The following is a 26,110-nucleotide window of genomic DNA, read 5'->3' as shown; positions in this document are numbered from 1 at the left end:
GCTGGGAGAGAGCTGGGAGAGAGCTGGGAGAGAGCTGGGAGAGAGCTGAGAGACAGAGCTGGGAGACAGAGCTGGGAGGCACCGTGCAGCGTTTTCGATTCAGACAGACGCCTACGAAGCGACGAGGGCGGCGTTGAAAGCGGCGAGGCCCTGATCGAAGCCGTGCTCAAACTGCCACACCATCTTGCTGCCCTGGCCCTTTTCCCGACGGTGCGCCTCGACCCTGTCCTTTTTCCACTGCCCATCGAAGCCGATCTCGTTGTCGGCGCTCTGCTTTGCAAACTCGACGGCGTCCCTCCATGCCGTGGCGAAGCCCTCTGCAAAGCGCCAGTGCTCGTACTTGGACGCGTCGCCCTGCTTGTTCCAGTAGGCCTCGTGGCCCGCCGACGCCTGCTGCTGCGCCCCCGCCATCTGCGCCTCCATGTCGGCCGGCGACCGACGCCGACCGCGGTGCGGGTCGAGGTGCGGCGGCAGCACCCCGCGCTCGACGGCCGTGTAAAAGCACCAGCCCGTGTCCGGCCCGCCCTCCTTTTTGAGCGTCCAGAAAAAGTAGCCGGCGCAGAACTTGTCGTAGGAGAGCCACTGGTTGTGCGCCCACGCCGTCTTGGCGCGCTTCTTTTCCTCGGGCGAGCCCAGGTGGCCGAGCGAGCCCGGGTTGAGGGCGGCGCTCCACTCGCCCACGATGAGCGAGTGGCCGCACCGGTGCGACATCGACTGCAGCCAGCCGGCCGTGTCGCCGCAGTCGCCGCGGTCGTGGCGGCGCGGGCTGCTGCCCGGGTGCACCTTGGCCGCGTGCTCCTCGCACCGGATCGAGTGGTCCTGCGGCGTAAAGCAGCGGTAGAGGTGGTAGTCGGCCACCAAGAAGTTGCCCGCGCCCGCCTGCTGCCCGACAAAGCCGGTATAGTGGTTGGTGTCCCACGCGTCGCCGAGGTAGAGGGGCAGCGCGGCGGCTTCGCTGGACGCGGCGCGGATCCTGGCGATGGCGTCCTGGTAAAAGGATTGGAGCTTGTTGGTGTTTTTGGGCTCGTTGAGCAGCTCGAGGCCGACGACGTTTTCGTACCTGGCGTACTCGGTCGCCATCGCGACGAGGATCTGGACCGTCTTTTTCACGTCGCTGCTCGAGTCCCAAAGGGCGGCCTTGCCCGTGCTGACGCCCGAGTGGCCGTCGGTGTTTTGGGCGCCGGGCGCGCCGTGGAGGTCGATGAGGACGCCGATGCGGTGCTGCTTTGCCTTTTCGATGGCGTTGTGGATGCGCGGCAGGGCGCCCTCGTAGACCGAGGCGTGCTTGTCGAAGTCGGTGCCCTTGAGGAGGGAGCGCACGGCGGGGTCCGGGTGGCCGGCGAGGAAGTGGAAGTAGGCGACGGGGATGCGGACGGTGTTGACGCCGTGGTCGACCATCCAGCGCCAGTCGCCGTCGTTGACGAAGTTGTCCCAGTGCGCCTCGAGCATCGACTTTGCCTCTGCGGCGTCCATGCCGCGCACGACGTCGAGCTCGCTGCCCTTGGGGTCTTTCGCCTTTTGGAAGAGGGAAGGGGTGAGCCAGGATTCGAGCGAGAACCAGCTGCCGAGGTTGACGCCCCTCTGCTTGCGGTGGAGGTAGATGTCGCGCTGCGAGGGGGGCGCGTTGATCGAAGTGAGCGACGCGGGCGCGGCTGCCGACGACGGCGGCGACGACGACGACGAGGGGCCGCCTGTGAGGCCGCCTGCCTTTTTGTCGAGGTCGAGCTTGTCGATGCCCTCCTGGACCTTGCCGATAAACTGGAGCGGGGAGAGGAGACACGGGGTGGGGCGGGTCAGTCACGGCGGAGCGGTGCCACGGTAGCTCGCCCGCGGGCGCGTTTCACAGTCGCGACTGTTGCCTGCTCACCTTCTTCATGGTGCGATTGTAGACCGTTGAGCGGTGGCGGTGGTGATGGAGGTGGTGTTGGTGAGCAGCGAGCGTCAAGCAGGCTGTATGTGCCAACCAGCGGGACCGGGCCGTTCGAGCCTGGAAGAAACGACGGCCCCTCACCTCCACATCGACTGGCAACGCCGCCGAACGCGGCGGCCGAAAGCAAAGGCGGTGCAGAGCCAGCAGGCTAGGCTAGGCCGGGGGTGACGCCGGTGCCGAGCAGGTTGCGGCGCCCACCATGCATATGCATCTGACGTCGTCTTGCCTGGGGCCAGCCAAGCGCGCACGCACGTCGGTCTGGGCCAGCCAAGCCAGGCCAAGCCAAAGGGCCAAGCCCCGTTGCAGCGCCCCGCCCCGCTCCGCCTGTCTCTCAACCCCGATCGCAGCCTTGGCAACCAACTCCTCCGAGACAACCCTCTCACCTCTGGCTGGCAAGCAGCACAACGCAGCATGGCGGCCTTAGCTGGGGCCAGACTCTGGGCCGCCATCGTCAGTGCCGCGCAACGAGGCGATCGAGGCACGTTCGAGCAGCAAGCAAGGACGGCATCTTGGATCGAACATCGTCGGCGGGGCAGCCATCTCCGGGGGAGATGTCCAACGTCCAAACGCAAGGAGGGCGGCAGGCCAGGCCGCCGGTCCGGCAGAGGAGCGAGCGAGCGAGCGAGATGGCCAGCCCAGCGCGTGGGTGCGTGGGTGCGTGCTTGATGATGGGCGGGCGCACGTTGACTCGGCAGGCCCATCATATCGCTGGCCCATCGTGACATCCCAAAAACGGGCCAAAGAGAGCGGTTTCGGCCCGCCGGACCGAAATAGATGGCGCTAGAGTCTGGCCAAGCCGGGAAAGATCCGCCGCCGTGGCCGCTTCTCACCGCCGACCAAGCCGTCTAGTCCAGTCCAGTATAGTCCAGAGCAGGCCGGGTGTGACATGCTGAAATGCTGCCTGTGCTGCCCTCTGCCCCAGTCTTTGGCGCGCGCCCGCCACCCGTGCCAGACCAGCCAGCACCAGACAGCATTCTCTCTAGGTGACGTGATGGACCAAAGGGTGGCGGATACCGGTAGCCTGCCTGACTGCCTGCTACCGGTACTGTACTGCGCCGCGCCCCTCCATCTCTGGCCACCTGGAACGGGCCTAGACGGGCTCAAAGGGCTTGACGCCTTGCTCGCGCTTTCTTAGAGCGGCTAGCCTAGGCCGCCTGTTGGCGGGGCAAAGGCAAGAAGCCCTGCCTGCCTACTCGATCTGGCCTCGCCTCGTCGCAACGGCGGTCTAGGATGACCGGAGTCTGGCGGCGACGAGAGAGAGGGACGAGCAAGCAACGAGGTGGGGGCTCGTTGGAACGGCGCGGCTCGATATGGGCATGGGCGTGGTGCTGAGAGGACAGACAGATCGCGAGAGGGCCTGGATCATGTGGCACAAGCTAAGCCAGGCCGGCGCGGCGCACCGGCGATTCATGAGGCGTAGAGAGAGCGAGAGCAGAAGGCAGGACCTAGGTCATGACCGGCCGCTTGTTGCCGTCCGTAGCTTCGTAGCCTCGCTCGCTCGCTCGCTCGCTGGCTGCTGCCTTTCTCCTGTCAAGGCTAGGGAGACAGGAAGAGATCGGAAAGGGAGGCTAGAGGCCTATGCTGGCAGAAAGCGAAGAGGGGAAAGAGCGGCCGAGATGATGATGACCGCGTGGACACGCTGGTGGGCGACGGACGGTTCGGGACAGCCCCGCCGTATCAGCCGCGCGAGGCCCTTCGGGTCAAGGCCCCGCCTCTCTGCCCGCCTGATGACCCTGGCCTGGCTGCCTGCTGGTTGCCCCGTTGGGTGGCAGGCTGCCTCCTGCCTGTCCCTGCCTGTCCCTCTCTCTGGCCTTGACCAGCTGCAGCCTGCTGCCTGCCTGCTGCTCCGTCGGCCCTAGCCTGCCTGTTGCTTCGACAACGACCCTGCCTGCCTTGGCCTTCCCCCGTGCCCCCAGCAGCTCATCTCTCTCGAACGGCGCCTTCGCCGCAGGTCTGCTCTCCTCTCTCTTCTGTCCTCTCTCTCGACCTCGGTCCTCCCTCCGCCCCCTCACCGACCGACCGATCGACCGCTTCTGCTCCGCTCCGCTCCTCGTACCGTTTCTTGGCCCTGGTCACCACCACCACATCCGGCCCGCTCTCGTATGACCTCTACTGCCACTCCGAACACCCACCTCGACAAGTGAGGAAACCCGACACGCCCACGAGTATATCCTCGCATCGCCTTGGCATCCGGGCCCCCCCTCCCCTCCGCCTTCGGTACGCAAGCAAGCAAGCCGACTCTGACCCTGGATATCGGCCCTTCGCCCCGTCCTGCGATCGCCCCCATCGCAAAATCAAAGTTGGCCCCCCGCCTGTACGACACCGACGACGATTCTCCTTTTGATGCTGCCACCGCTCTCGCTCTGATCCGTCCAGGCATCAACAGCAGGCCCGCCAGCTGTGCCCACACCCCAAGCCACTTCATCCACGACGAGGAACGGCATCACAGAGGAAACAGGATCGTTCCAACCTGGTACGACTGCCACGACGACGACGACGACGACGACGACGACGACGAAGACGTTGCGTTGATAACGACCAACCACGGACAGACTGCCCTAGGCGATCCCCTCTGCACCCCGCCTTTCCGCCCTGCCGCACGGCTGCATCGAGCCTGCAGCAGGCAGCAGCCAACCCGAGCCACCTGATTGGAGCGTTGCCGGGCACCTGCCGAAAATACCTACCTCGAGCCAGGCCCTTCCATCGCCATCGCCATCGCCATCGCCATCGCCATCGCCATCGCCATCGCCATCGCCATCGCCATCGCCTGTCCTCCCTATCTCTCGCCCACCATGCATCCTCCGCCGAGCCAGATGGCGCACCAGTCCATCTCGCTGTACCAGACCATCAGCAACACCTTTGGCAAGGTCAACCGCTCCAACTCGTCCAACTCTGCCGCTTCCAGCAACCAGGCCGGCTCGCCCAGCAGCTCGTCGTCGTCGTCGCACATGGCCGCGCGAACCCTCAGCCAGTCGTCGTCGTCGTCGGCGCCCCCAAAGCCCTCGGCGCTGCCGCGCAACCTCGTCTTCGACTACGTCCGCCCCGAAGAGGTCCGCGCAGCCCACCAGCTCGAGGTCCAGGGCTACCCGCCAGAGGATGCCGCCTCGTACGAAAAGCTCATCGGCCGGCAACGGGCGGCTCCCCACCTCTTTCTCGGCGCCTATCTGCCCCTGCCTCCGCCCAAGGTGGCCGGACCGCTGACCGTTGGCGGACCCTCGCGCCGCAAGATGGTCGCCTTTGTGTGCGGCACCGCGGCCACCGCCCTCACGCTGCGGTCCATGTCGACGCACGACTCTTCCGCCGACGCCCATATGGTCTGCATCCACAGCGTCTGCGTGTCGCCCGACTATCAGCGCAAGGGCCTCGCCACGCGCATGCTCGAAAACTACATCTCCCGCCTCAAGCGCGCCGAGGACGGCAAGGGCCCCGAGGGCGCCAAGGGCAAGAGGGGCTACGAGACGCTGGCGCTGCTCGCCCACGAGGAGCTCACCGAGCTCTACATCAAGGTCGGCTTCAAGGTACAGTGCGTCAGCCACATCCAGTACGGCAGCGGACAGTGGCTCGAGATGCGGCGCAGCCTCAGCGCGCCCGTGACGATGCCCGGAGCCAAGACGGGCGACGCCAACGCCCTCACGCGCACCTTCTCGAGCGCCTCGAGCGGCGGCGGCGATGACCGCATGGTCTCGTCGCCCACCGCCCTCACCTCGCCACAGTTTGCCTTTACGGCACCCGAGCGCGAGAGAGGGAGATCTGCTTCGGCATCGCAGACCGATTCGGCATCGGGCTCGGCCTCTTCGGCAGCATCGGCGTCGTCGAGACCCGCGACGGCCTCCGAGGACGCCACCGCTACGCAGACGCCGACCCAGGAGACGGACAAGTCTGACCTCGGAACGCCGTCGGGCGATGCCTCGGCGACCCCGACGACGGCCGTCACCGCCAAGTCGGCCGCGCCCGAGAAGCCAGAGACGCCGCCCGGCATGCCGTCGCAGGCCTCGATCATGGCGGCGCTCGCTGCGCAGTCGCAGCCGGGCAAGAGCCCCGGCGTCACGTACACGTCGATCCTGGGCCAGGCGCTCGCGGGCAAGACGGCGTCCGAGGACGCGGGCATGGCGCTCGAGGCACGGCTGGTGGACCGCGAGACGGGCACCAACCTGGCGCGGCTGTACTGCCCCATGGAGAACTGCCGGTGCTGCATCCTTGGCAAGGGGGCGGGCGAGTACACCCGCAAGGAGAGCGGACCGCTGTCGAACCCGGCGCTCGAGCTGCCCAACTCGCCTGCGCCGCCGCAGGGGCCGGCGTTCCCGGTGCAGGGCGCCTCGTCGGGTGGGACGCGGCTGCTGACGAGCGTCAAGGGCTTCTGGACGGTGGCGGGCCCGCTGCAGTTTGACAATGTGGGCTTCTCTCGCGACCTCAAGTGGACGGCGCCGACGCCATCGTCGCCGAGCCCGACGTCGGAGGCCAAGGTGCAGGACAAGGAGGCCAGGGCGCGCGAGAAGCGCGAGGAAAAGGAGCGGCGCAAGGAGGACAAGGCGCGGGAAAAGGAGAGGCGGAAGCAGCAGCGGCAGCGGGGCAACAGCGGGTCGGACGAGAGCAGCCGTTCGGACGAGGACGTGTCGTCGCTGCTGGCGCACCTGAGCCTGGGGCTGACGCCGGGCGAGGAGGTGACGGTCAAGTACCTGCTGTGCCCGGACTGCGAGTGCGGGCCGCTGGGCTTTACGGTGCTGCCCGAGGAGATGCAGGGTGGCAGGCTGGCGGCCGAGGTCGGGGAGCAGGTGGACCAGATGAAGGGCGGCAGCCTGGCGGCGGGCAGCCAGAGGCAGGTCAAGAAGAAGCCGCAGCTCTTCTACCTGGCTGCGGAGCGGGTGCGCTACCGCTTCGACAGGAACTGAGAGGCGCGGCGTGCGTGTCGCTCGACTGGGCCCGCCTCGAAGGGGGCTCTAGCGAGCGAGCGACGTTGGCAGAGGTGGATCGCCAGCTCCCTCGATGTCCCTTTCGCTCATCCTTGGCCTTGGCCCGCCCTGTTGTATCAGCATCGACGAAAGCATTCCATGACATGGCCATCGTGTGTGCTCGATGGGGGAGCGGTGACTCTATCGGGCGGGTCGACTGGCGGCGTCGGTCCAGGCTCGGTCGCGTGGGCAGGCAAGAAGTAAGAAGCCAGCAGCTCAGCCAGCGAGCAGGCAGGCAGGCTGCGGTTCAAATCGTTCCATGCATGGTCGTGTCCCGCGTAATTCGCCGACAGGTGCATGCCATGGTCACACGTAGAGATATAGATAGCGTGATGGCACCGTACCGGACACACCTTGCTTGCTTGTCCCCAACCGTGGACCGAGCGGTTGGCCGACCCCAGCAACCGTAGCGATGCAGACGGCCCGGCTGGATTCGAGGCCCACGCACGCACGCACGCACGCTTTCGGCTAGCGAGTCGCTCTCAACTTTGCCCACGAGACCAAGCAGCGTGCGTTGGCCTGGGGCCCGAGACCAGGTCGGATGTCGTGCCGGCCTACAGTTACCTAGCCTAGCCTCTTGATGATCCTTCCGAAGCCAGGGCGAGCCGCTGGCCAGACGGCGGGCAGCGTACTGTAACGTTACTCTGCGTTGATTTCGCCGGCGAAGCGGGCCTGGCGATAGGCTCATCTGGCCCGGCCTGGCTAGCGACGGGCGCATCGCCAGACGACCATGCGTGATGCCAGGCCTACCTGGCCTATCGTGGGGTATAGGCCGGTCCGCGACCCGCCGGCATCGGCACTTTTCTCCCCTCAGACGAGGCCGCCATGTCGTGCTCGCGCATCTCGGCGGGCATCGATATCGTAGCGCGCGCGGCCCCCGCAGCGTCGTCCTACCCGGTCCTGTACAGTACAGAAGAAAGTGTGGGGGTTGGCGCAAACATCCGCCCCGCCCTTCATTCCGCTGGGTGCCCCCCCGTAGCGCAGATCCCTGGCTGACCAGCCGAGATCAGATCGTATATCTAGTAGTCCTAGTTAGCGTCCTTCTACCTGATCGCCGTCAACGTCTGCCATCCTCCTCCTCCTCCTCCTCCTCCTCCTCCTCCTCCTCCTCCTCCTGTTTCGTCTCGTTCCTTGCCCCTTTGCAAGTCGCCTTTCGCTCCTCCTGACCCCCTCCCTTCTCCCCTCTCCCCTCCCCCTTGGCCATCGCCGGCGGCGCGGCACCCTCGTCACGATGCTCCGTCTCACTTCCTCGCTCCTGGTCGTCGCCCTCTCGCTCTCCTCGCCCCTCCAGAGCGCCTCGGCCTCGCCCATCCACGGGGCGCCCTTCTACCATGCCGCGTCCCAGAACTCGACACCCATCTTCTCGGTCACGGGCACCCACGGCGCAGTGGCCACCGAGGTCGACGTGTGCTCCAACATTGGCGCACTCACCCTCGAGCGCGGCGGATCCGCCGCAGACGCCGTCATCGCCGCCTCGCTCTGCGTCGGCTCCATTGCCGCCTTCCACTCGGGCATCGGCGGCGGCGGTTTCGGCATCGTCCGCGACGTGCGCAGCCCCAGGCACGTCGACATGATCGACTTCAGGGAGACGATGCCCGCCGCCGGCTACGAGCGCATGTTTGTCGACAACCCGGACAAGAACGCCAGCCTCATCGGCGGCCTCGCCGTCGGCGTGCCGGGAGAGCTCAAGGCCTGGAAGGCCCTCCACGACCGCTACGGCAAGCTGCCCTGGAAGCAGCTCTTCGAACCCGCCATCGAGCTCAACACGAGGGGCTTCCTCGTCACCGACCAGCTCAGCAAGGCCCTCGACCCCAAGGCCTACCCCTTCCTCTGCGCCGACCCAGTCTGGAAGGAGGCCTACTGCCCGGACGGCGTCGTCAAGCGCAAGGGCGAGCGCGTCAGGCGCACCCGCTATGCCCACGCCCTCAAGCGCATCGCCCACCACGGCATCGACGACTTCTACTCGGGCACCCTGGCCCAGGGCGTCGTCGACGCCGTGCAGGCACGCAAGGGCATCCTCACCCTCGACGACCTCGAGGGCTACGAAGCCATCTGGCGCAAGACCAACAACGTCACCTTCGCCGACGGAAGGTACCGCGCCTACAGCGGCGTGGCGCCCTGCAGCGGCAACGCCGTCCTCTCGACGCTCCAGACCATGGATCAGTACGGCACCTCGCTCGAGCCGGGTGTCAACCTCACCACGCACCGCATCATCGAGGCCACCAAGTTTGCCTACGGCGAGCGCACCACCTTTGGCGACCCCGCCTTCGTCCACAACGTCACCCGCCTCCAGCACGAGTACCTCCGCCCGGACTACGCCCGCGAGAAGCGCGACAAGATCCTCGACACGTCGGTGCTCGCCAACGTGACCGACTACGATCCGTCGCGCTCGGCCATCCTCGCCGACTCTGGCACCTCGCAGCTCACCGTCGTCGACAAGCACGGCCTCACCGTCACGCTCACCACCACCATCAACACGTTCTGGGGCAGCCAGGTCATGACCGAGCACGGCGTCATCCTCAACAACGAGATGGACGACTTCAGCTCGCCCGGCTCGGCCAACTTTTTCGGCCTGGCCCCGACGGCGGCCAACTTTATCCGGCCGGGCAAGCGGCCGCTGTCGTCCATCTCGCCGCTGATTGTCATCGAGGAGGACACGGGCCGCCTGATCCTCGCTACGGGCTCGGCCGGAGGCTCTCGGATCATCACGGCCGTCATCCAGCTGGCGTTTGACGTGCTCCACTACGGCCTCGACCTGCAAGCTTCGATCCGCAAACCCCGGTGGCACCACCAGCTCTCGCCCAACGTCGCCAGCTTCGAGTACGACGACCCGACGATCCCCAATTTTGACGGCTTCGACAACTCGACCGTCGCCTTCCTCGCCTCGCTCGGTCACAACGTCTCGTACGTCGCGCCTGGCTCTAGCACCCCGCAGGGCGTGCAGCTCTTCGGCAACGGCACCCTCCTCGCCGCCACCGAGGTCAGGCAGCTCTCGGCCCGCGGCGCCGCGTTCTAACGCAGGCCTGCGGCAGAGGTCCGCTGTTCCCTCTCTTTGCTCCATCTTGCTCTTTGATCCCGTCTTGCTCGTCATCCTCTCTATCTGCTGTAACGGTGCTCGTCAGACTTGTCGCGAAATCAGAAAGACACACGAAGAAAAGGCGCTCAATTTGCTGGCGTGCAGGGTAATGCTGTGGGTCGGCCGGGGTGGTCTGGTTGTCGACGGTGGGAATGGCTGGCATTTTCATCGTGCGCAAAGCGCGGGCCTCTCAAACGCCTTATCATACAGAGGACCGGGGGGGGGGGGGGGGGGGGGTCATGGCCGGCTACTCGACCTTCCTGGCGAGCTTGACCTCGGTCTTTGTCTTTTCGTCGTCGATCCAGGCCCTGATGCCGGCCTCGTCGCGCGGGACAAAGCGGACCTTGAAGGGTTTGGGGGTGCTGCTGAGGCCGCGCGGGTTGGCGCATGCCGTGGCGGGGTCGATGTCAAAGGCGCGCTCGTCGTCGCGGTCCGAGGGGAGGATGCGGAAAAAGTGGATGAGCTTGCAAAAGGCAATGTAGAGCTCGCGATTGGCCAGGTGGACGCCGGCGCACATGCGGCGGCCGGCGCCGAAGCTGTAGTGCGACTGCAGGTTGGCCTCGCGCGGGTCGAGGAAGCGTTCGGGCCGAAAGACGGCGTAGTCGGCGCCGTAGCGCTCGGCGTCGTGGTGGATGGCCCACGCGTTGAGAAAGACGGTGGTGCCGTCCGGGATGGCGACGCCGCGGTACTCGGAGTCGCCCAGCGTGGCGCGCGGCAGCGAGAGCTTGAGCACGCTAAAGAAGCGCGAGCACTCCTTGTGCAAGGCGGTGATGTACTCGACCTTTTCCTCGGTCGAGTCCGGGATGGCGCCGCCGTAGACGTCATACATGGCCTGGTAGGCCTTGTCCTGGATGTCTGGGTGCTGCGCCAGGTAGCCCACCGACCAGATAAAGGTGTTGGCCAGCGTGTCGAGGCCCGCAGAGACCATCGAGAGGCAGATGGAGCTGAGCTCGGCATCGCTCAGCTTGGCCTCGGGGTCCTTGAGGATGTTGCCCGTGATGCTCGGGATGTCGGTGCCGGCCCTGACGTGGCGCTTGCAGTCGTCGAGCAGCCGATCCATGTAGACGTCGCGCCTCTTGCGCACCTCCTGGGCAAACCTGGCCGTGGCGCCGCCTCCGCCGCCGCCGCCAAACGAGGGGAGGTAGCGCAGCAGGGGCACGTAGTCGCTCGGCGTGCCGCTGACGCTGCGGAAGTTGGCGACGTACGTCTCGACCTCGACGATTTCCTGGAGCAGCTTGTCCCCGACCTTTTCGAGGCGCGTGCCGTAGTTGACGACGAGCGACGTGTTGAGCGCGAACCGCTGCAGGTAGGCGTACGGGTTGATGGCCGTCCTACCCTGGTCCGAGTCCTTGTAGATGTCCTCGATCAGGCAGAGGGTCTCCATGTCGATGATGGGCACGTAGCCCTGCACCGCCACGCGGTTGAGGGCCGTGGCGGCCGCCTTGCGCTTGCGCTTGCACGACTCGTCCCACGGCGACGTGCCAATCGTGAAGCCGGCCGTCGACGAGACGACCTTGTGGAAGGTGTGGAAGAGGGGCCGCGAGATGTAGACGCTGCCGAGGTCGTTGAAGCTGGTGGGACGCGCGGGCAGGCGGTAGGGCGTCAGTCGGCGTGGCAGAGGTATGGACGCGCGAGGAGCGGACACGGAGCCAGATGACCTACAGCTCCTTGGCGGCGGCGGCCGAGTTGACGACGACGACCTCGCGCTCGCCCAGAGTGACCTTGAATACGGGGCCGTAGATCTTGGACCACTCGTGGTAGGTCAGCGCAGCATCCTGGAGCGTCGAAGGGTGGCGACAGCGGGGCGAGGAAGGAGGCCATTCCACGCGGGCAGGAAGGAGGGCCATTCAACGAGGGCCGGGCGTCAGTCGCGGTCCAGTCCATGGCAAGCAACTTTTGGTCGCGGTACCGGAGCCTCTCACCTCTCCGACCTGCAGCAGGTTGCCGACGATGGGCCACGGGCGAGGGCCGGGCAGCTTGATCTTTTCCCGCCTCGACGAGAGGCCGACGGCGAGCGTGACGAGGACGAGGGCGGTGGTGTAGAAGGCGATGGGGCTGAGGCTCGAGAGGGGCTCGGGCAGCCGCGCCTGGACGGCGTCGAGGAGGGACGACATGGCGAGCGTGATGGAACCGAGGGCTATGAAGAGGCCAACGAGAGGACAGTGAGAGGGGTTCCCTTTATGTAGGTAGATTGCGTCCTGGCTAGAGCTCCGTGGGAAACGGTATTGACCAGGTAGAGGCCGCCTATCGAAAGAGCGGGACGTGTCTGACCGTGCAGGGACGAGACGGGAAGCTCGACGGGGCTGAGTCGGGGTGGAATAGCAGCAGACGGTACGAGCCGGGATGTGTCACGGGCGACGAGGAGGGGATGGAGAAGGCACGGCGGAGGAGTTGATCCACGGGACGACGAGATAGAGTCCAGAGAGGTAGAGTATGGCTGTGTCGGTTGTGTATTTAAGGATTCGGGTTGGTGTGCTCGGGGCGGGTAGGGCAGGAGGCAGAGGTTGGCTGGAGCAGATGCCGTTGTTGTGTCGGCCGGCGTTGAAGCGTGACGGGCGCGGCTTGGCACGCACGCCTCTCTTGGGCGATGGGTAGAGTGAACGGTTGCCATATCATGGTGCTGCGGGTTCGATGCTTGGTCTGCCTTGCTACCGGTATGTACTCGGCTCCAGATGGAGCGCCCCGGCCGCCGTCACCTCTCCGCCGATCTGACCTTTGACCTGGCTGCCCCGCTGGGAGGCGACGGCAAAACCAAGCCTGGCCATGCGAGCTCGATGAAGCGTCCGATGGCAAGCCAGCGTCGTTTGGACGTGCGGCCGTCGTGGCACAGAAAGCAGACACGGAATGATGCTGGGCGTCGAGACGAGTCGCGGGTGGCAGGCGAGGTGCAATCCGCGGTCGGCTGACGTCGCTGTCCGGCGTCGGAAGTTGGCGCAGGCGTGCTGTGCGGGTGGGCGGCAAAACCAGATTTCCTCGGATTCTGTGCAACCCGGGCCCTCTCGCTTGGCTGTGGGCCACGGCGCGCGTCTGATGCCGCGCCCCCTGCTTGGTCTTGGCTGCACCCCGACGACCTGCTTCTGCCTCCCGACCCCGCACGCCTAAACCAGCGTGCAGCGGCAAAAGCACGCCTCGGTATTGCCGTCTGCCATGGCTCGATGTCGTCGAGCAGCCAAGCAAGCATCGTGTCGACACCTGTCCGAGGCGAGTCAGCCACAACGCATTCAAGAGCAGCAATGCGATGAAGTGTGACCGCCATGGAGCCTCGTAATCCCACCGCCCCGACTGACGACAAACGTCGCCGGCCGGCCGGCCGTACAAACAGCTTAAGCTTGGGCCGACGAGGCCGGCCTGGTGTCAAGCTTAAGCTTGGCTGGCTTGCCACGCCGGGATCCTCGCCCTGTAACCCAATCTCGACTGGCCGACCTGAGCTTATTATTGAGCCTCAGCATACGCCGGCACCGTGACGCTTCGGAGCGCGATCCGCGAGGCAGCCAAACCAAGCAAGTGAAGCAAAGGCAACCCGCGCTCGGATCGAGTCCCGATGGACCTGGTTTGGGCCCGGCTCGATAGCCGCGTTTACGCGAAAAGCCAAGCCAAGCCCGGCGCCGCCACGCCTGCCCAGCCAAAATCTAAAATTCAATTCTGATTTGGTTGGGTCCGTGCCCACTCCAAAAGGGTCCTGGCTGGCGGGCAGAGAAGCCAGGGAGGCCAGGCCAGGCCAGGCCCGACAAGCGCGTCTGGACCGACTTTGCGCGGTTAGCCGCCGCCGCTTCGGCCCCCCACACTCTCCTCTCGGCGAGACCTCGTCCTCGTCCTCCCCCTCCCCCTCCTCCTTCTCCTCCCCGTGTGGCATGCTGCCGACGCTACAAATACTCTGTCCCCCCATCCTCCCTCGGCGAGCCAGCGTCGAGCCCTGTCCCGCTCGCAGCTCCTGCCACCACCACCACCATCGCCATCACCACTGGCCAGTTCCATACGCTTGACGCCGTCACACCCCTCGCCTGACCTCCTCACATTGCCCGACCACCATGCCTGAGCTCAGGTACAACAGTGAGTCGTCTCGCCCGCCCGGATCGCCTTGCACCCAGTGCAGCCTCTGATGGAGGCAAATTCCGACGCACGACCAACGCTCACACCAACACCGGCCATCCTTCCAACTGCCCCTCCCCAGACGGCTTCGGCAACCACTTCGAATCCGAGGCCATTCCCGGCTCCTTGCCCAAGCTCGGCAACGCACCGCAAAAGGCGCCCCACGGCCTCTACGCGGAGCAAATCAGCGGCACCGCCTTCACTGCGCCCAGGCACAAGAACCAGAGGAGCTGGCTCTACAGGGTGAGTGCCATGGCCCCGTCCCTCCATGCCAGCAGCCGCATCGATGCACGCAGCTGGCCGGGATACAGCGCGCGCTGACATCGCCCCCGCGGCCCTCCTCCTTCTTCGCCCTCCCACACAACACGACCGCAGATCAAGCCCTCGGTCAACCACCAGCCCTTCAAGCCCTACAAGCAGCAGCCCCGCGTCCTCGCCTCGTTCCACGCCTTTTCCCCGGACATCGAGGTGACGCCCCAGCAGCTGCGATGGGACCCGCTGTCGACCGACGCCGTCAAGGCGCCCGAAGGTGTCGACTTTGTCGATAGCCTCACGACCCTCTGCGGCGCCGGCGAGAGTCAGACAAAGGACGGCCTCGCCATCCACATCTACTGCGCCAACAAGAGCATGGGCCGCAAGAGCTTCTACAACTCAGACGGCGACCTGCTCATCGTGCCCCAGCAGCACACGCTCCACGTCACGACCGAGTTTGGCAAGCTCGACGTGCCCCCGCTCCACATCTGCGTCGTGCAGCGCGGGCTCAAGTTCTCGGTCCAGCTGCCCGACGACGCCACCGCCGACAGGCCCGCCCGCGGCTACATCTGCGAGGTCTACAAGGGCCACTTTGAGCTGCCGGACCTGGGCCCCATTGGCGCCAACGGCCTGGCCAACCCAAAGGACTTTGAGGCTCCCGTCGCCGCCTACGAGGACACGCACGACGAGTGGCAGATTGTCAACAAGTTCATGGGCCGCTTCTACGAGTTCCAGCAGGACCACTCGCCCTACGACGTCGTGGCCTTTTCGGGCAACTACGTCCCCTACCGCTACGACCTGATGAAGTACAACACCATCGGCAGCATCAGCTACGACCACCCGGACCCGTCGATCTTCACCGTCCTCACCTGCCCCTCGGACAGCGCGGGCACGGCCGTGTGCGACTTTGTCATTTTCCCGCCGCGCTGGCTCGTGGCCGAGGACACGTTCCGGCCGCCCTACTTTCACCGCAACTGCATGTCCGAGTTCATGGGCAACATCCAGGGCGTCTACGACGCCAAGGCCGAAGGGTTCATGCCCGGCGGCGCTTCGCTGCACAACATGAACTCGGCCCACGGCCCCGACACCGAGACCTACGAAAAGGCGAGCAACGCCCCGCTCCAGCCGCACAAGGTCGGCCAGGGCAGCATGAGCTTCATGTTTGAATCGGCCTACCAGCTCGCCACGACCCGGTGGGCCATCAGCGAGAGCGGAAAGCTGCAGCAGGACTACTGGAGGGCCTGGTCTGGCCTGCAGAAGCACTTTCAGCCGCCCTCGTCGAGCCAGCAATGAGTGAGGAGTGGGTGGGTGAGCAGATTGGACGGACGGCGGTATGTCGTGTATTCCGAGGCCCGAGGATGAAGGTGGCCGGGGCGAGGTGCCGACGGGCCGGCGACGCTGCGATTCGGCAAGGGCCGCCGCCGCTCTATGACGACCGTCCGCCCGCTTGCAATGCAAAGTGGAAAAACAAGAACAACGAGACGAGAGCAATCGCATCTATGACCGAAGCATGCACACCAAGACACTGTCACCCCTGCGCACCGCTCATCGCGACCGCTCGTCCTCGTCGGCCTCGTCGATGGTGGACCCCGCAATCGACGTGGCGCGCGCCCGGAACTGCTGCTGGCCGTTGGGAGCGGGAGCTGGCGCGCCGCCGGCGAGTCCGGGCAGGGCCCCCTCGACGTCGTGCTGCTTGGCGCCCGCTGCGGCGGCGGCGGCGGCGGCGCCGTGCGCGGGGTCGTCTAGGTTCATGCGCATCTGGACCTTGCGCACCTCGTGGTCCCAGTCGGTGCGGAGGATGAGCCAAAAGATGCCGACGCTGCCATAGAGGAGCGCGATGGTGAGGCCCCACCACAGACCCTCGAGGCCCATGTGGAGCTTGCTAAACGTGAGCACGAGGCCAATGGGGATGCCGACGAGGTAGTAGGCCGTCATGTTGATCAGGGCGCCCTGCGCCTGTCGGCCCGTCCCGCGCAGCACGCCGCCGGCGATGCCGCACACGCCATCGGCCACCTGGAAAATGGCCAGGATGGGCAGGATGTGCTCGACCAGCCGGATCACCTCGAGGTCCGACGAAAACAGGTAGCCCCACTGGCGGCGGAAGATGAGGAACAGCGCCGAGTTGAGCCCGCCCATGGCCAGAGAGAGGATGAGGCTGACGTTGCTCGAGATCCGCGCCTCGCGCGGACGGTTGGCGCCGAGCAGGTTGCCGATGCGCACCGCCGCCGCCACCGACGCGCCAAAGGGCAGCTGGTAGGTGACCGACGAGCTGACCAGCAGCACGCTCTGCGCCGCCAGCGCCGTCGTGCCCAGCGCGGCCGTGACGAGCCCCACAATCTCCCAGGCCCACCATTCGGCCGCGAGCGAGCACATGCCCGCGAAGCCGAGGCTCAGCACGGGCCGGATGCCCGACCACCGGAAGGCGGCCTTGGTCCAGCCGTCCCAGGCGGTGCGCGGGCCCAGCACGCACTGGATAAAGCAGAGGACGGCCATGACCCACATCGAGATGGCCGAGGCGACGGGAGCGCCGACGAAGCCGAGGCGGATCGACTCGGGCCCCCAGACGAGCAGGTAGTTTGCCAGCGCGTTGAGCGGCGAGACGACGAGCAGCACGAGCGTCGGCGCGTGCATCAGCCCTTGGGCCTGGAGGTAGCGTCGGCACACCTCGAAGCTGGCGTAGCCGGGCAGGCCGAGCGCCAGGATCGAGAGGTACTGGCCGGCCAGCTTGGCCACCGCCGGATCCTGCCCGAGGCCGATGAGGACGCGCTCGGCGTTGAACCAGATGAGCCAGATGAGGGGCATCAGGCCGGCGACGATGACGAGCATGCGCTGCGTCCACAGGCCGACCGATTTAGGCTGCTGGGTGTAGGCCGAGGGGAGGATGGTGTCGAGCGCCGAGATGAAGCCAGAGAGGACCGAGTAGCCCGAGACGTTGGCCGTCATGCTCGAGAGCGAGGCGGCGGCCAGCTCGAGGGTGCCGAGGTGGCCGAGGGAAAAGACGGACGCGACCGAGAGCGAGAGCTCGAGCAGGTGCGTGGCCCAGATGGGGATCGTATACTGCGTCACGACCTTTGCCTCGCGCCAGGCGATGTGGTCGCGGGGCTCGTGCTCGATCGAGTCGATCTGCTCGACTCCGGGGACGGGCACGGGCGCGATGCTGGCGGTGGCCCAGCCGCTGACGCCCGGGCCGCCGTTGATGATGCTGCCGCCGCTGATCGAGGGGCGGCGGATGCCCGTTCCGACGCCCGAGATGCTGAGCATGCTCTGGTTGGCGGCGTGGTCGTGCGAGGTGGCGCCGTAGTTTGCCGAGAAGCCGCTCTCTCCGGGTGCCGCTGCGGCCGCAGCGTTCCTGCGGGTGGCAGAGAGGAGGGAGCTGGTCTCGAGGCCGCCGCGGGCGCCGTTGCCGTAGTAGTCGAGGTAGTCGCGGGGCTGGGAGTGTGCGTGGCGGGTGGTGGGTGCGTGGGGCATGGGGGTTGGGAGGTCGGTCTCGTCGGGGATGTCTTCGATGTCGGCGTAGGAGGGGGCGAGGGAGGCGGTGTCTGCGGTTGCGGGGGGAGGGATGGCGGAGCCGCCGAGGAGGTACTCGGAGGGGATGCCGACGAGGGCGGGTACGGCGTTGACGCTGGGGCGGCGAATGCCGTTGGAGGGGCCGCCGCCGGTGGCAGCGGGATGGAGGTGTGGTGCGGGTGCGCCGCCGCGGTTGGAGCGAGCAAAGGTGGGCGAGGCCGGGGTGGAGAAGTTGGAGCTGTGGTTGTTGTGATGCGGGAGCGAGATGTTGCTCATGCCGTCGTCGTCGGTGACTGCGTTTGAGAACGAGTCGTCGTGGGACTGGCTTGCGAGGTCGTCGTCGTCGCCGTCGCCGTCGGTGTGGAGCTGGTTTGCCGACGACGAGGAGGCGTCGTCTCCGTTTGCTGTGGCAGCATCGTGTGCGGCCGTGTTGGAGAGGGCGCCAAAGTGGTGGTAGGATGCGGGGTGGCCCTGGAGGAGAGCATAGTCGCGCGAGACCGAGGAGCCGTAGCGGGAAGCGAAGCTCATTGCGGGCGCGTGGCTGGGGTGTCTATGTGTATGTTGAGGTTGGAGATGGGGCCGGCAGCGACCGGAAGTTGAGATGGTGGTGGTGGTGCTGGTCGTGGTCGAAGGGAGAGGCAGAGGGGGAGGAGGTGTGGCGTGTGTGTGCCTGGGGCCGAGCCCGAGCGAGAATTTTCCAAGGAGCGCAGACAGCGCTTCTCGTCTGGCCCAGGCTGGCTGGCTGGCGGGGCTGGCGGGGCTGGCGGGGCTGAGGCGCCGTGGCTGGCTGGGCCAGGCGCTGGCTCGACAGACGATGCAGGGCCGAGCGCAGGCAGGCGGGGGAGCCAGTCGGGCCGCCGTACGTGGCTCCCTACCTGGCCCTGGCCTGCCTGCCTCTGAGGTCACCTGCATCCAGCCGAGACGGACCCTCGGGCTCATCCGTAGCCAGCGCGCCAGCCGGCCACCGGCCACCGGCCTCGCGCCCGCCGACCGACGACGACGACATGACACGAGCTAGTCCATGACATGACACCGACCCATGGCCTGTGCCACGGGCGCGCTCCTTGTCGACGTCGTCAGCGCTGGCTGGCCGGCCAATTGGGGCCAGGATCGTGTTGCTCTGCGATCCAGGCCACGGCGCGCATCAACAGCATGCCCGTTGTGGCTGGTTGTTGCCTCCTTCCACCGGCGACGGATACCACGCCCCGCGGGCAGGTTGGGCCAAGAAGCAAGCAAGCAAGCCCGCTGCCCACTGCGCACGACGCGCGACGCAAGGGGCCGCGCGGGGATTTGCCGTGCAGCCAGGCCTGGCCTGACCGTGGGCCGCCCTGCCAGAGTCCGGTTGCGGGCCGGAGGCGGCGCTCAACAAGACGGAAAAAACTTGGCGCGGGGCCGTCACCTGCTGGCTGGCCTGCGCGCCTCGTTTTTCCGGGGGAAAGCTAAGCGGTAGCTTTTAGTGGGGCCGACGGATGAGCCGAAAGCACAGCGCAGCCTCTTCGCCGTCGTCGGCATCGGTGTCTCCGGTACGAAGGCAGCTCCGTGTCACTCCCTACCTGCTCGTCTGCACGTCTGTCTGTCTGTCGTCCAGTCGGTCGGTCGGTCGGTCGGTCAGTCGGTCGGTCTGACAGCGTATGCACCCTCCTTAGCAGCGGCGACCAAGCGCCATCGATCCTCGTCTCGACGTGGGCAGCGCGGGGCCGTGATGTCGAGGGGATCGGCCATTTCTCAAATCCCGCGTTCCGACATCGCCCCCGCAAAGCTTAGCTGGGCCCGCATGCCTCTCCATACCCGCACCGCTTCGCCGCCGCCGCCAACACCACCACCGACATCATCCCCAACAAGGCAGGCAGGCAGGCGACACGTTCGGATGCCGTGGCGTCCACTTCTCGCTCGCACCGTCCCACACTCCCTGCGCTGCTCGGCACAACGGCTCGTAGCGCCACGCGCCATGGCAAGACGGGCGGCCCAGCACGCTCGCACCTCGTCCTCCTCGTCCCACGACGGCCAAACACCCTCGACGGTACCACCGACACCGGACCTCTCCTCGCTCCAGCCCAAACCCTGCATCACATGCGGACGCATCATCACGCCACGTGCCAAGTGGGCCAAGAACTGGGACGGAATCAAGACGTGTTCCGACCGATGTCGCTCCACCAAACCGGGCAAGATCGTCGCCCTTTGGTCGGCACCTGACCAGCACGCCGTCGAGGCGTGTGATGGGACGACCCTGAGTAGGCTGATGAGGCAGGTGGAAGGCCAACATGGGCAGATCAAGGTCGACATTGAAGACTGGGTCGAAGCGTGCATCGTCGACGAGGCACGATCCCAGTCGGCTACCAAGCGCAGACACAACGAGGCCGCACCTTCCGACACAAAGGCAAAGGCAAAGGGCAATGGTAAGGGCAAGGCAAAGGCAAAGGGCGACCTGCTTTCGACGCTCGACGATGTAGAGAGGACACTACAGCGAGAGACGATGGCTATCTTACGCCCACCGCAAGCGATCGGCACCGACGACGACGGCGCACAGAGCGAGGAAACGCAGCCCGCCGCCCAGGTACCCTCCGAGATGCACTCGCACCCGCTCTGGATCGCCCTCGATTCGCCACCGGGCCTGCGGGAGAGGGTCAGGAGGGCAGCACGCAGGCTCGCACTGGGTCTCCAGTCTCGACCAGACGCCGGTGAGGGACAGTCCGCAGGTCAGGACGCTGCACCACCCCTCATCGAGCTCGTCCAGAATGGCAAGGTGCTCCGCACGCTGCAAGACTTTTCATTCGCAAAGGGCACCCTCTCGATCCGCACGCCGAGTCGCTAGCCTGCCCTCGGACCCGCTCCTCGAATTCTAGATACCAGCGACATAATCCGATACCCCTGCACGCCGCCGTCCCTCACGCCGGGCTGAGCCAGACCTTGTACGTCTCAATGAGCGGCTGGCCCCTCTCGACGCTCTCATCGTCAAACGCCATGCGGCCGGCCCAGTTGAACTTGACCGTCTTGCCTTCTTTGTCCATTTCGACGGTGCCGTCGAGCATAATGACGCTCTGCTGCTCGGGGCTGATAAAGACGCCGTTGACGACGTGCTTGCGGCGCGTGACGCCCTTCCAGCCGTTTTCGCGCCACGCCACGATGCCCTCGCGCGAGGTGGTGGCGTCCATGGGCCCGATCTGGAAGTGGAGGCGGCTGGCGTCGTCGACAAAGTGCTCGGCGTACTCGCCGTGGACGTCGGGCGTGTCCGAGACGCGGTAGAAGCGGTCGAGGAAGTCCTTGATGGCCTGCGGCACGCCCTTGCCCGACGACGCCGCCGGGTCCTTGGACGACGGCTGCAGCTTGAGCTCCGGCAGGTTGAAGCCGACGTCCCAGCCGAGCTGGTCGAGCGTCCAGCCGCCAATCTTGCCGTCCTTGACGATGCCCGGCAGCAGGTGCGTGTGTCGCTGCGGGTCGTTTCGGCTGATGTCGAGGATGCGCTCCACCTCGGCGTCCGAGAGCTCGACGAGCGAGAGGTTCTGGCGCATGCGGTCCTTGTTGGCCGACTTGGGCACGGCCGAGATGCCGCGCTTGACGAGCCAGCTGAGGACGACCGAGGCGACCGTCGTCTTGTGCGCCTCGGCGATGGCCTTGATGTCGGCGTCGCTGAAAAAGGGCGAGTTGCCCTGGCCGAGGGGCGAGTAGGCGGTGACGTGGATGCCGTGCTCCCGGCACAGCTCGACGAGCTCCTCCTCGGGCAGGTACGGGTGGTTCTCAATCTGGTTGACGGCGGGCACCACCTTGGCCGTCTTGAGGAGCTTGTTGAGGTTGCGCGGCATGTAGTTGCTCACGCCGATGGCGCGCACCTTGCCCTTGTGCGTCTCGAGGAGCTTCTCCATCTCGGCCCAGATCTGGTTAAACGTGGGGCCGATGTCGCCCTCCTTGTCGCCGTAGGGGCGCTCGTCCGAGGCGCGGATACCCTGGGGCCAGTGCAGAAGGTAGAGGTCGACGTAGTCGAGGCCGAGGTCGCGGAGGCTGCCCTCGAAGCCACCAACGACGTCGTGGTACATCTTGGGGTTGAGCTTGGTGGTGAGGAAGATTTCCTCGCGCGGGATGCCCGACTCGCGGATGACCTGGCCGACCTCGCGCTCGTTCTGGTACATGTTGGCGGTGTCAATGTGGCGGTAGCCGGCGCGAAGGGCCTCTGCGAGGCTGCTGAGGATCTCCTGGTCCAGGCCGGCGCCCGGCTGGCCCATCCAGCAGCCCATGCCGATGGCGGGGATCGAGTGGCCCGTGTTGAGCTTGAAAGTGGGGATCGACGGCATGGCGGCGGCGGTCGTGATTGGGTGCAGAGGGGAAAAGGCAGGCGATGAGTTGGGGTGAGGAATGGCGGACGAGAAAGGTCGAAAGGGCGAAGACTGGCTCTTTATGTGTTGCTGGCGAGGGCAGCAACGCAGCAAGGGGGGCAGGCTGTGGTGGTGATGGTCGGGTGGACAGGCCAGACGACGAGGACCAAGCCCGCCAGAAGTCTCCGAGTTGGCAGGCGGTGGGCTGCATGCAAGCAAGCATGCGCGTCACCGGGCCGGCGACAGGCAAGACCAACGCAACCAAACGCATCGCAACCCGCCGGAGCTAACCCGTAATAAGCTCGTGCTCCTGCTTGGGTGGGGCGCCAACGCTCCAAGCGCCGACGCAGCCAAACGGAAGCAGCACGAGCGCGAGCAAAGCCAAATAATGAAGCAAAGTGGAGGTTGCTTGATCTGCATCTCCTCTGCCCGGCGCCCGATCCCGGGCGTTGGCGACCGGAAGCACGGCTCCGAAAAACGAAGCTAACGCCGGGCAGCGGGTCGAGCCAGATTGAGGCAGCCCCGCGCCGCGAGCCATCTGCAGACAAGACGTACTCGGCACGGAGGCCAAAGTCGCCGGATCACGCCCGCTGCCCGCCCAGCCAACCAGCTGGCGGTGTGGCAAAAAAAGAAAAGAGACCAAAGCGCCAGCCAGCCTCAGGCGATGCACCAGGCCAAAGAAATCGCCGAGAGCACTTTGGCATGCAGCCGCGGGGCCAGCAAGGCCTGCCTGGCCTTTGCTTCTCGCTCGCCCCGGCCCGCCCCTGCTGGCTCCCTAGGCAGCCTGCCAAGCATCGACCTTCAGCCAGCCCCAGGCCAGTCTGCTGCTTGCTTGCTTGCTTGCTTGCTGGTTGCCGGGCCCGATATCTCTCTATCGCTGTCTCGGGTGGCAAACGCAAGCAAGGCAGGGAAGACTTCGCACGGCCTGCCGGCCTGTACCTGATTGGTCGGCGTGCAAGGTGAGCCACCTAGCTGGCCTCGAGTCAGGCGGGCACGCAGTCGGTTCCCCGCACTCGACGTTGCCTCTCTCCCTGCTTCGTCGAGCGACGCCCGCCTTTAGCTTCAGTAGTTGCTGCGCTCGCCTGGCCAGGTTAGGTTGCCGCTCTATCCATATGCATCGGCTTTTCCGTGCGTACCTGCCTGTATCTTCTTCTTGATCGCCACCCGACCCGGTCGTCCGTCTTTTTCAAAGGCGCATGCATCCCCTTGCCCTCTTGCTCATGAGCCACTCTCTGTCCGCCAAAGTGCAGAGGACCTGAAGTACGGCCGTGGCCAGTCTCCGCTCTGGACGTTGGTGGGAGAGGATGGTGGGAGCGTGGGAGACGGGCAAGCTTGGGGCGGGGAGGCAGGCAGAGAGGCCAGCGGCGGGCTCGCGATTTTCTTCCCTTGCTGCCCGCCGACTGGCTGGCTGGCTGGCTGGCGGAAGTGCCGAACGTCGGGACCACCCCGCAAAAAAAATCCGAATTTCAGGCGGGCCCCGCCATTTGGATTTTAGAGGCCGAGCGGGCAGGCGGGCGGGCGACGCAGCGAGCCAGCCAGCGAGCTCGGGCCATGCATGCAGCCGGCCAGGCAGCCAGACTGGCAGGCTGGCCGTCAGCCAGTCAAGTCGGCCAGCCCGCCAGGCGGTGCGTCGTTTGTCGTCGTCGCCGTCCGGCCTCTCTGATCTGCTTGCTTGGCCTGGCTTTGACTCAGGCTCTCTGGCTCGCTCGGGCCCAGACACACAGGCCAGCCCCAGCCTGGGCCCAGCCCGTTCCCGTCGTCGATGGCCAGGCAGTTCGACTCGTCGGCGTCTCCCGCTCTCGACCCCAGCCGTGGCGAGCGTGGGGTACATAAGGGCGGCCACCTCTCCATCCACCGCCCTCTGCATCCACACCTGTCCTTCTCGTCTCTTTGCCACCCAACGTTACCGCTCGCACTCTCCGTCTCTTCACCAGCATCCGCGATCCACAGGCAGAGACAGCCCCCTTCCGCGCATCCATCCCTTCTTCGCTCTCTCGCTCGCTCGCTCGGGCTTCTTGACCACTCCCCCCGCTCCCGCATTTGATCCCCCGCCATGGCGACCAAGCACGTCTTTGACGACCCCGTCGGCCTCGTCGAGAAGAACCTTCGAGGCGCCGTCGCACTCCACCCTGGCCTCCGATAGTGAGTAGCACCGGTCCTCAGGGCCTGCCTTCCCCTCCACTAGAGTCCTGTGCGACGACGGCAGGAGAATCTGCGGTCCCTGCTGCACGCTACGCACCAGTCCGTCGAGCAGCCCTGCATGATCTTCCAGGGCGACCTCGAGGCTCCGCTTTTCGCCGAATGGGCTTTGACACCGAAAGAGAGCCTCAGAGCGCTAACCGCCTGCCCCAACCTCTGTTTCCGTCCTCTAAACGCAGCTACGCACCCCACAAGGTCGTCTACAACCCCAGCCACCCCAACAGCAAGGTCGCCGTCATCTCGGGCGGCGGCGCCGGCCACGAGCCCGCCCACGGCGGCTTCATCGGCAAGGGCATGCTCGCCGCCTGCATCTCGGGCGACATCTTTGCCTCGCCCTCGGCCGCACAGATCTGCTCGGGCATCGACCTGATCAACAACGACGCCGGCGTCATCATGGTCGTCAACAACTACACCGGCGACTGCCTCCACTTTGGCCTCGCCGCCGAAAAGGCCCGCGCTGCCCGCTCCGGCCACCCCAGCAAGAAGGGCGGCGTCGAGACCGTCAACGTGGCCGACGACGTGGCCGTCGGACGCAAGCGTGGCGGCCTGGTCGGGCGCCGTGGCCTGGCGGGCAACATCTTTACCTGCAAGGTGCTGGGTGCCGCCGCCGAAAAGGGCCTCGATGTCAAGACGATTGCCGACCTGGGCAAGCACCTGATGGACAACATGGTCGCCGTCGGCACCTCGCTCGACCACTGCCACGTCCCCGGCCGACCCAAGGGCGACGAGGAGCGTGGCGCGCTGGCTGCCGACGCCGCCGAGCTCGGCATGGGCATCCACAACGAGCCCGGCTTCAAGCACATGGACAAGAAGCCCGAGCCCGACGTCCTGATTGGCGAGATGCTCGACTTCCTCCTCGACCCCAACGACGCGGACCGCGCCTACACGCCCTTTGACAAGGACGACGCCCCCGTCGTCTTCATCAACAACCTCGGCGGCATGAGCAACCTCGAGATGAACGCCATCACCGACGTCACCCTCAGCCTGCTCGAGTCCAAGTGGAACCTGCATCCGTCGCGCGTCTACTGCTCGGCCTACATGACTTCGCTCAACGCGCCCGGCTTTGGCGTCTCGCTCGTCAATCAGAAGCGCTTCGAGAAGAACACGGGTCACAGCCTCCTCGAGCTGCTCGACGCCCCCACCGACGCCTTCTCCTGGGCGGGAGTCCAGACCGGCTGGGGCTCGGCGTCGGGCAAGCCGCGCGACCGCAAGGCCGAGGAGCAGGAGGCCCACGACCGTCTGGCCGCCGTCAAGAAGGCCGGCGGCTCCGTCAGCGGGCTGCACGAGGCCAGCGGCAACATTGGCGGCCCCGTCAATCCGGACCCGGAGCTCGTCAGGAAGGGCATCTCGGCCGCCTGCGCCGCCACCGTCGAGATCGAGCCGGAGCTCACCAAGTTTGATACCATTGTCGGTGACGGCGACTGCGGCGAGACGCTGGCCCAGGCAGGCACGGCTGTTAAGAAGGCGCTCGACGCCGGCCAGATCCCGCTCGACACGGCTGCCGGCACCCTGATTGCCATTGGCGAGGTCCTCGAGTCGGCCATGGGCGGTACCTCGGGCGCCATCTACGCCCTCTTCTTTGCCGGCCTGGTGCAGACGCTGCTCAGCAACCCGGCCGGCACCAAGGCCGACGCCAAGGTGTGGGGACAGGCGGCGCTCGGTGCGCTCGAGAACCTGGGCCGCTACACGCCCGCCCGCCCCGGCGACAGGACGCTGGTGGACGCGCTCGACCCCTTCTGCCGCGCCCTGGGCGCCGGCAAGCCGCTGTCCGAGGCCGTCCAGGCATCGAGGTCGGGAGCCG

General features: G+C 66.3%; 9 protein-coding genes across 9 annotated transcripts in view; 5 read left to right on the top strand and 4 right to left on the bottom strand.

Moving 5' to 3' along the window:
• Positions 1–111: 111 nt before the first annotated feature.
• On the bottom strand, positions 112–1,876 carry PFL1_00042 (uncharacterized protein; the record flags this gene model as incomplete). The annotated part of the gene is made up of 2 exons (XM_007877539.1): positions 112–1,758; positions 1,868–1,876. 2 exons carry the CDS (start codon positions 1,874–1,876, stop codon positions 112–114), a joined length of 1,656 nt encoding a protein of 551 aa, XP_007875730.1.
• Positions 1,877–4,722: 2,846 nt separating this feature from the next.
• PFL1_00041 (uncharacterized protein) lies at positions 4,723–6,819 on the top strand (the record flags this gene model as incomplete). Its single annotated transcript, XM_007877538.1, has 1 exon — positions 4,723–6,819. One exon carries the CDS (start codon positions 4,723–4,725, stop codon positions 6,817–6,819), a length of 2,097 nt encoding a protein of 698 aa, XP_007875729.1.
• Positions 6,820–8,110: 1,291 nt separating this feature from the next.
• Positions 8,111–9,895, top strand: PFL1_00040 (uncharacterized protein; the record flags this gene model as incomplete). Its single annotated transcript, XM_007877537.1, has 1 exon — positions 8,111–9,895. The coding sequence occupies one exon, from the start codon at positions 8,111–8,113 to the stop codon at positions 9,893–9,895; it is 1,785 nt and encodes a 594-aa protein (XP_007875728.1).
• Positions 9,896–10,202: 307 nt separating this feature from the next.
• PFL1_00039 (uncharacterized protein) lies at positions 10,203–12,069 on the bottom strand (the record flags this gene model as incomplete). Its single annotated transcript, XM_007877536.1, has 3 exons — positions 10,203–11,526; positions 11,618–11,730; positions 11,878–12,069. 3 exons carry the CDS (start codon positions 12,067–12,069, stop codon positions 10,203–10,205), a joined length of 1,629 nt encoding a protein of 542 aa, XP_007875727.1.
• A 1,914-nt stretch (positions 12,070–13,983) lies between these two features.
• Positions 13,984–15,589, top strand: PFL1_00038 (uncharacterized protein; the record flags this gene model as incomplete). Its single annotated transcript, XM_007877535.1, has 3 exons — positions 13,984–14,005; positions 14,127–14,287; positions 14,420–15,589. 3 exons carry the CDS (start codon positions 13,984–13,986, stop codon positions 15,587–15,589), a joined length of 1,353 nt encoding a protein of 450 aa, XP_007875726.1.
• A 252-nt stretch (positions 15,590–15,841) lies between these two features.
• On the bottom strand, positions 15,842–18,331 carry PFL1_00037 (uncharacterized protein; the record flags this gene model as incomplete). Its single annotated transcript, XM_007877534.1, has 1 exon — positions 15,842–18,331. One exon carries the CDS (start codon positions 18,329–18,331, stop codon positions 15,842–15,844), a length of 2,490 nt encoding a protein of 829 aa, XP_007875725.1.
• A 1,420-nt stretch (positions 18,332–19,751) lies between these two features.
• PFL1_00036 (uncharacterized protein) lies at positions 19,752–20,615 on the top strand (the record flags this gene model as incomplete). The annotated part of the gene is made up of 1 exon (XM_007877533.1): positions 19,752–20,615. The coding sequence occupies one exon, from the start codon at positions 19,752–19,754 to the stop codon at positions 20,613–20,615; it is 864 nt and encodes a 287-aa protein (XP_007875724.1).
• Positions 20,616–20,688: 73 nt separating this feature from the next.
• On the bottom strand, positions 20,689–22,089 carry PFL1_00035 (uncharacterized protein; the record flags this gene model as incomplete). The annotated part of the gene is made up of 1 exon (XM_007877532.1): positions 20,689–22,089. The coding sequence occupies one exon, from the start codon at positions 22,087–22,089 to the stop codon at positions 20,689–20,691; it is 1,401 nt and encodes a 466-aa protein (XP_007875723.1).
• A 2,074-nt stretch (positions 22,090–24,163) lies between these two features.
• The window catches only part of PFL1_00034 (uncharacterized protein), a gene marked incomplete at both ends in the record, with an annotated part of 2,573 nt that continues 626 nt past the window's right edge, over positions 24,164–26,110 (top strand). The window contains 2 exons of the mRNA XM_007877531.1: positions 24,164–24,252; positions 24,489–26,085. Of these exons, the coding sequence (XP_007875722.1) occupies positions 24,164–24,252; positions 24,489–26,085 (1,686 nt within the window). The remainder of the gene's footprint in view (positions 24,253–24,488; positions 26,086–26,110) is intronic.

This window comes from Pseudozyma flocculosa (genome assembly GCF_000417875.1).
Source record: "Pseudozyma flocculosa PF-1 unplaced genomic scaffold scaffold00001, whole genome shotgun sequence".
Taxonomy (NCBI): Eukaryota; Fungi; Basidiomycota; class Ustilaginomycetes; order Ustilaginales; family Ustilaginaceae; genus Pseudozyma; species Pseudozyma flocculosa.
The sequence above is the reverse complement of the archived record's forward strand: the minus strand, read 5'-3'. Positions and strand labels throughout refer to the sequence as shown.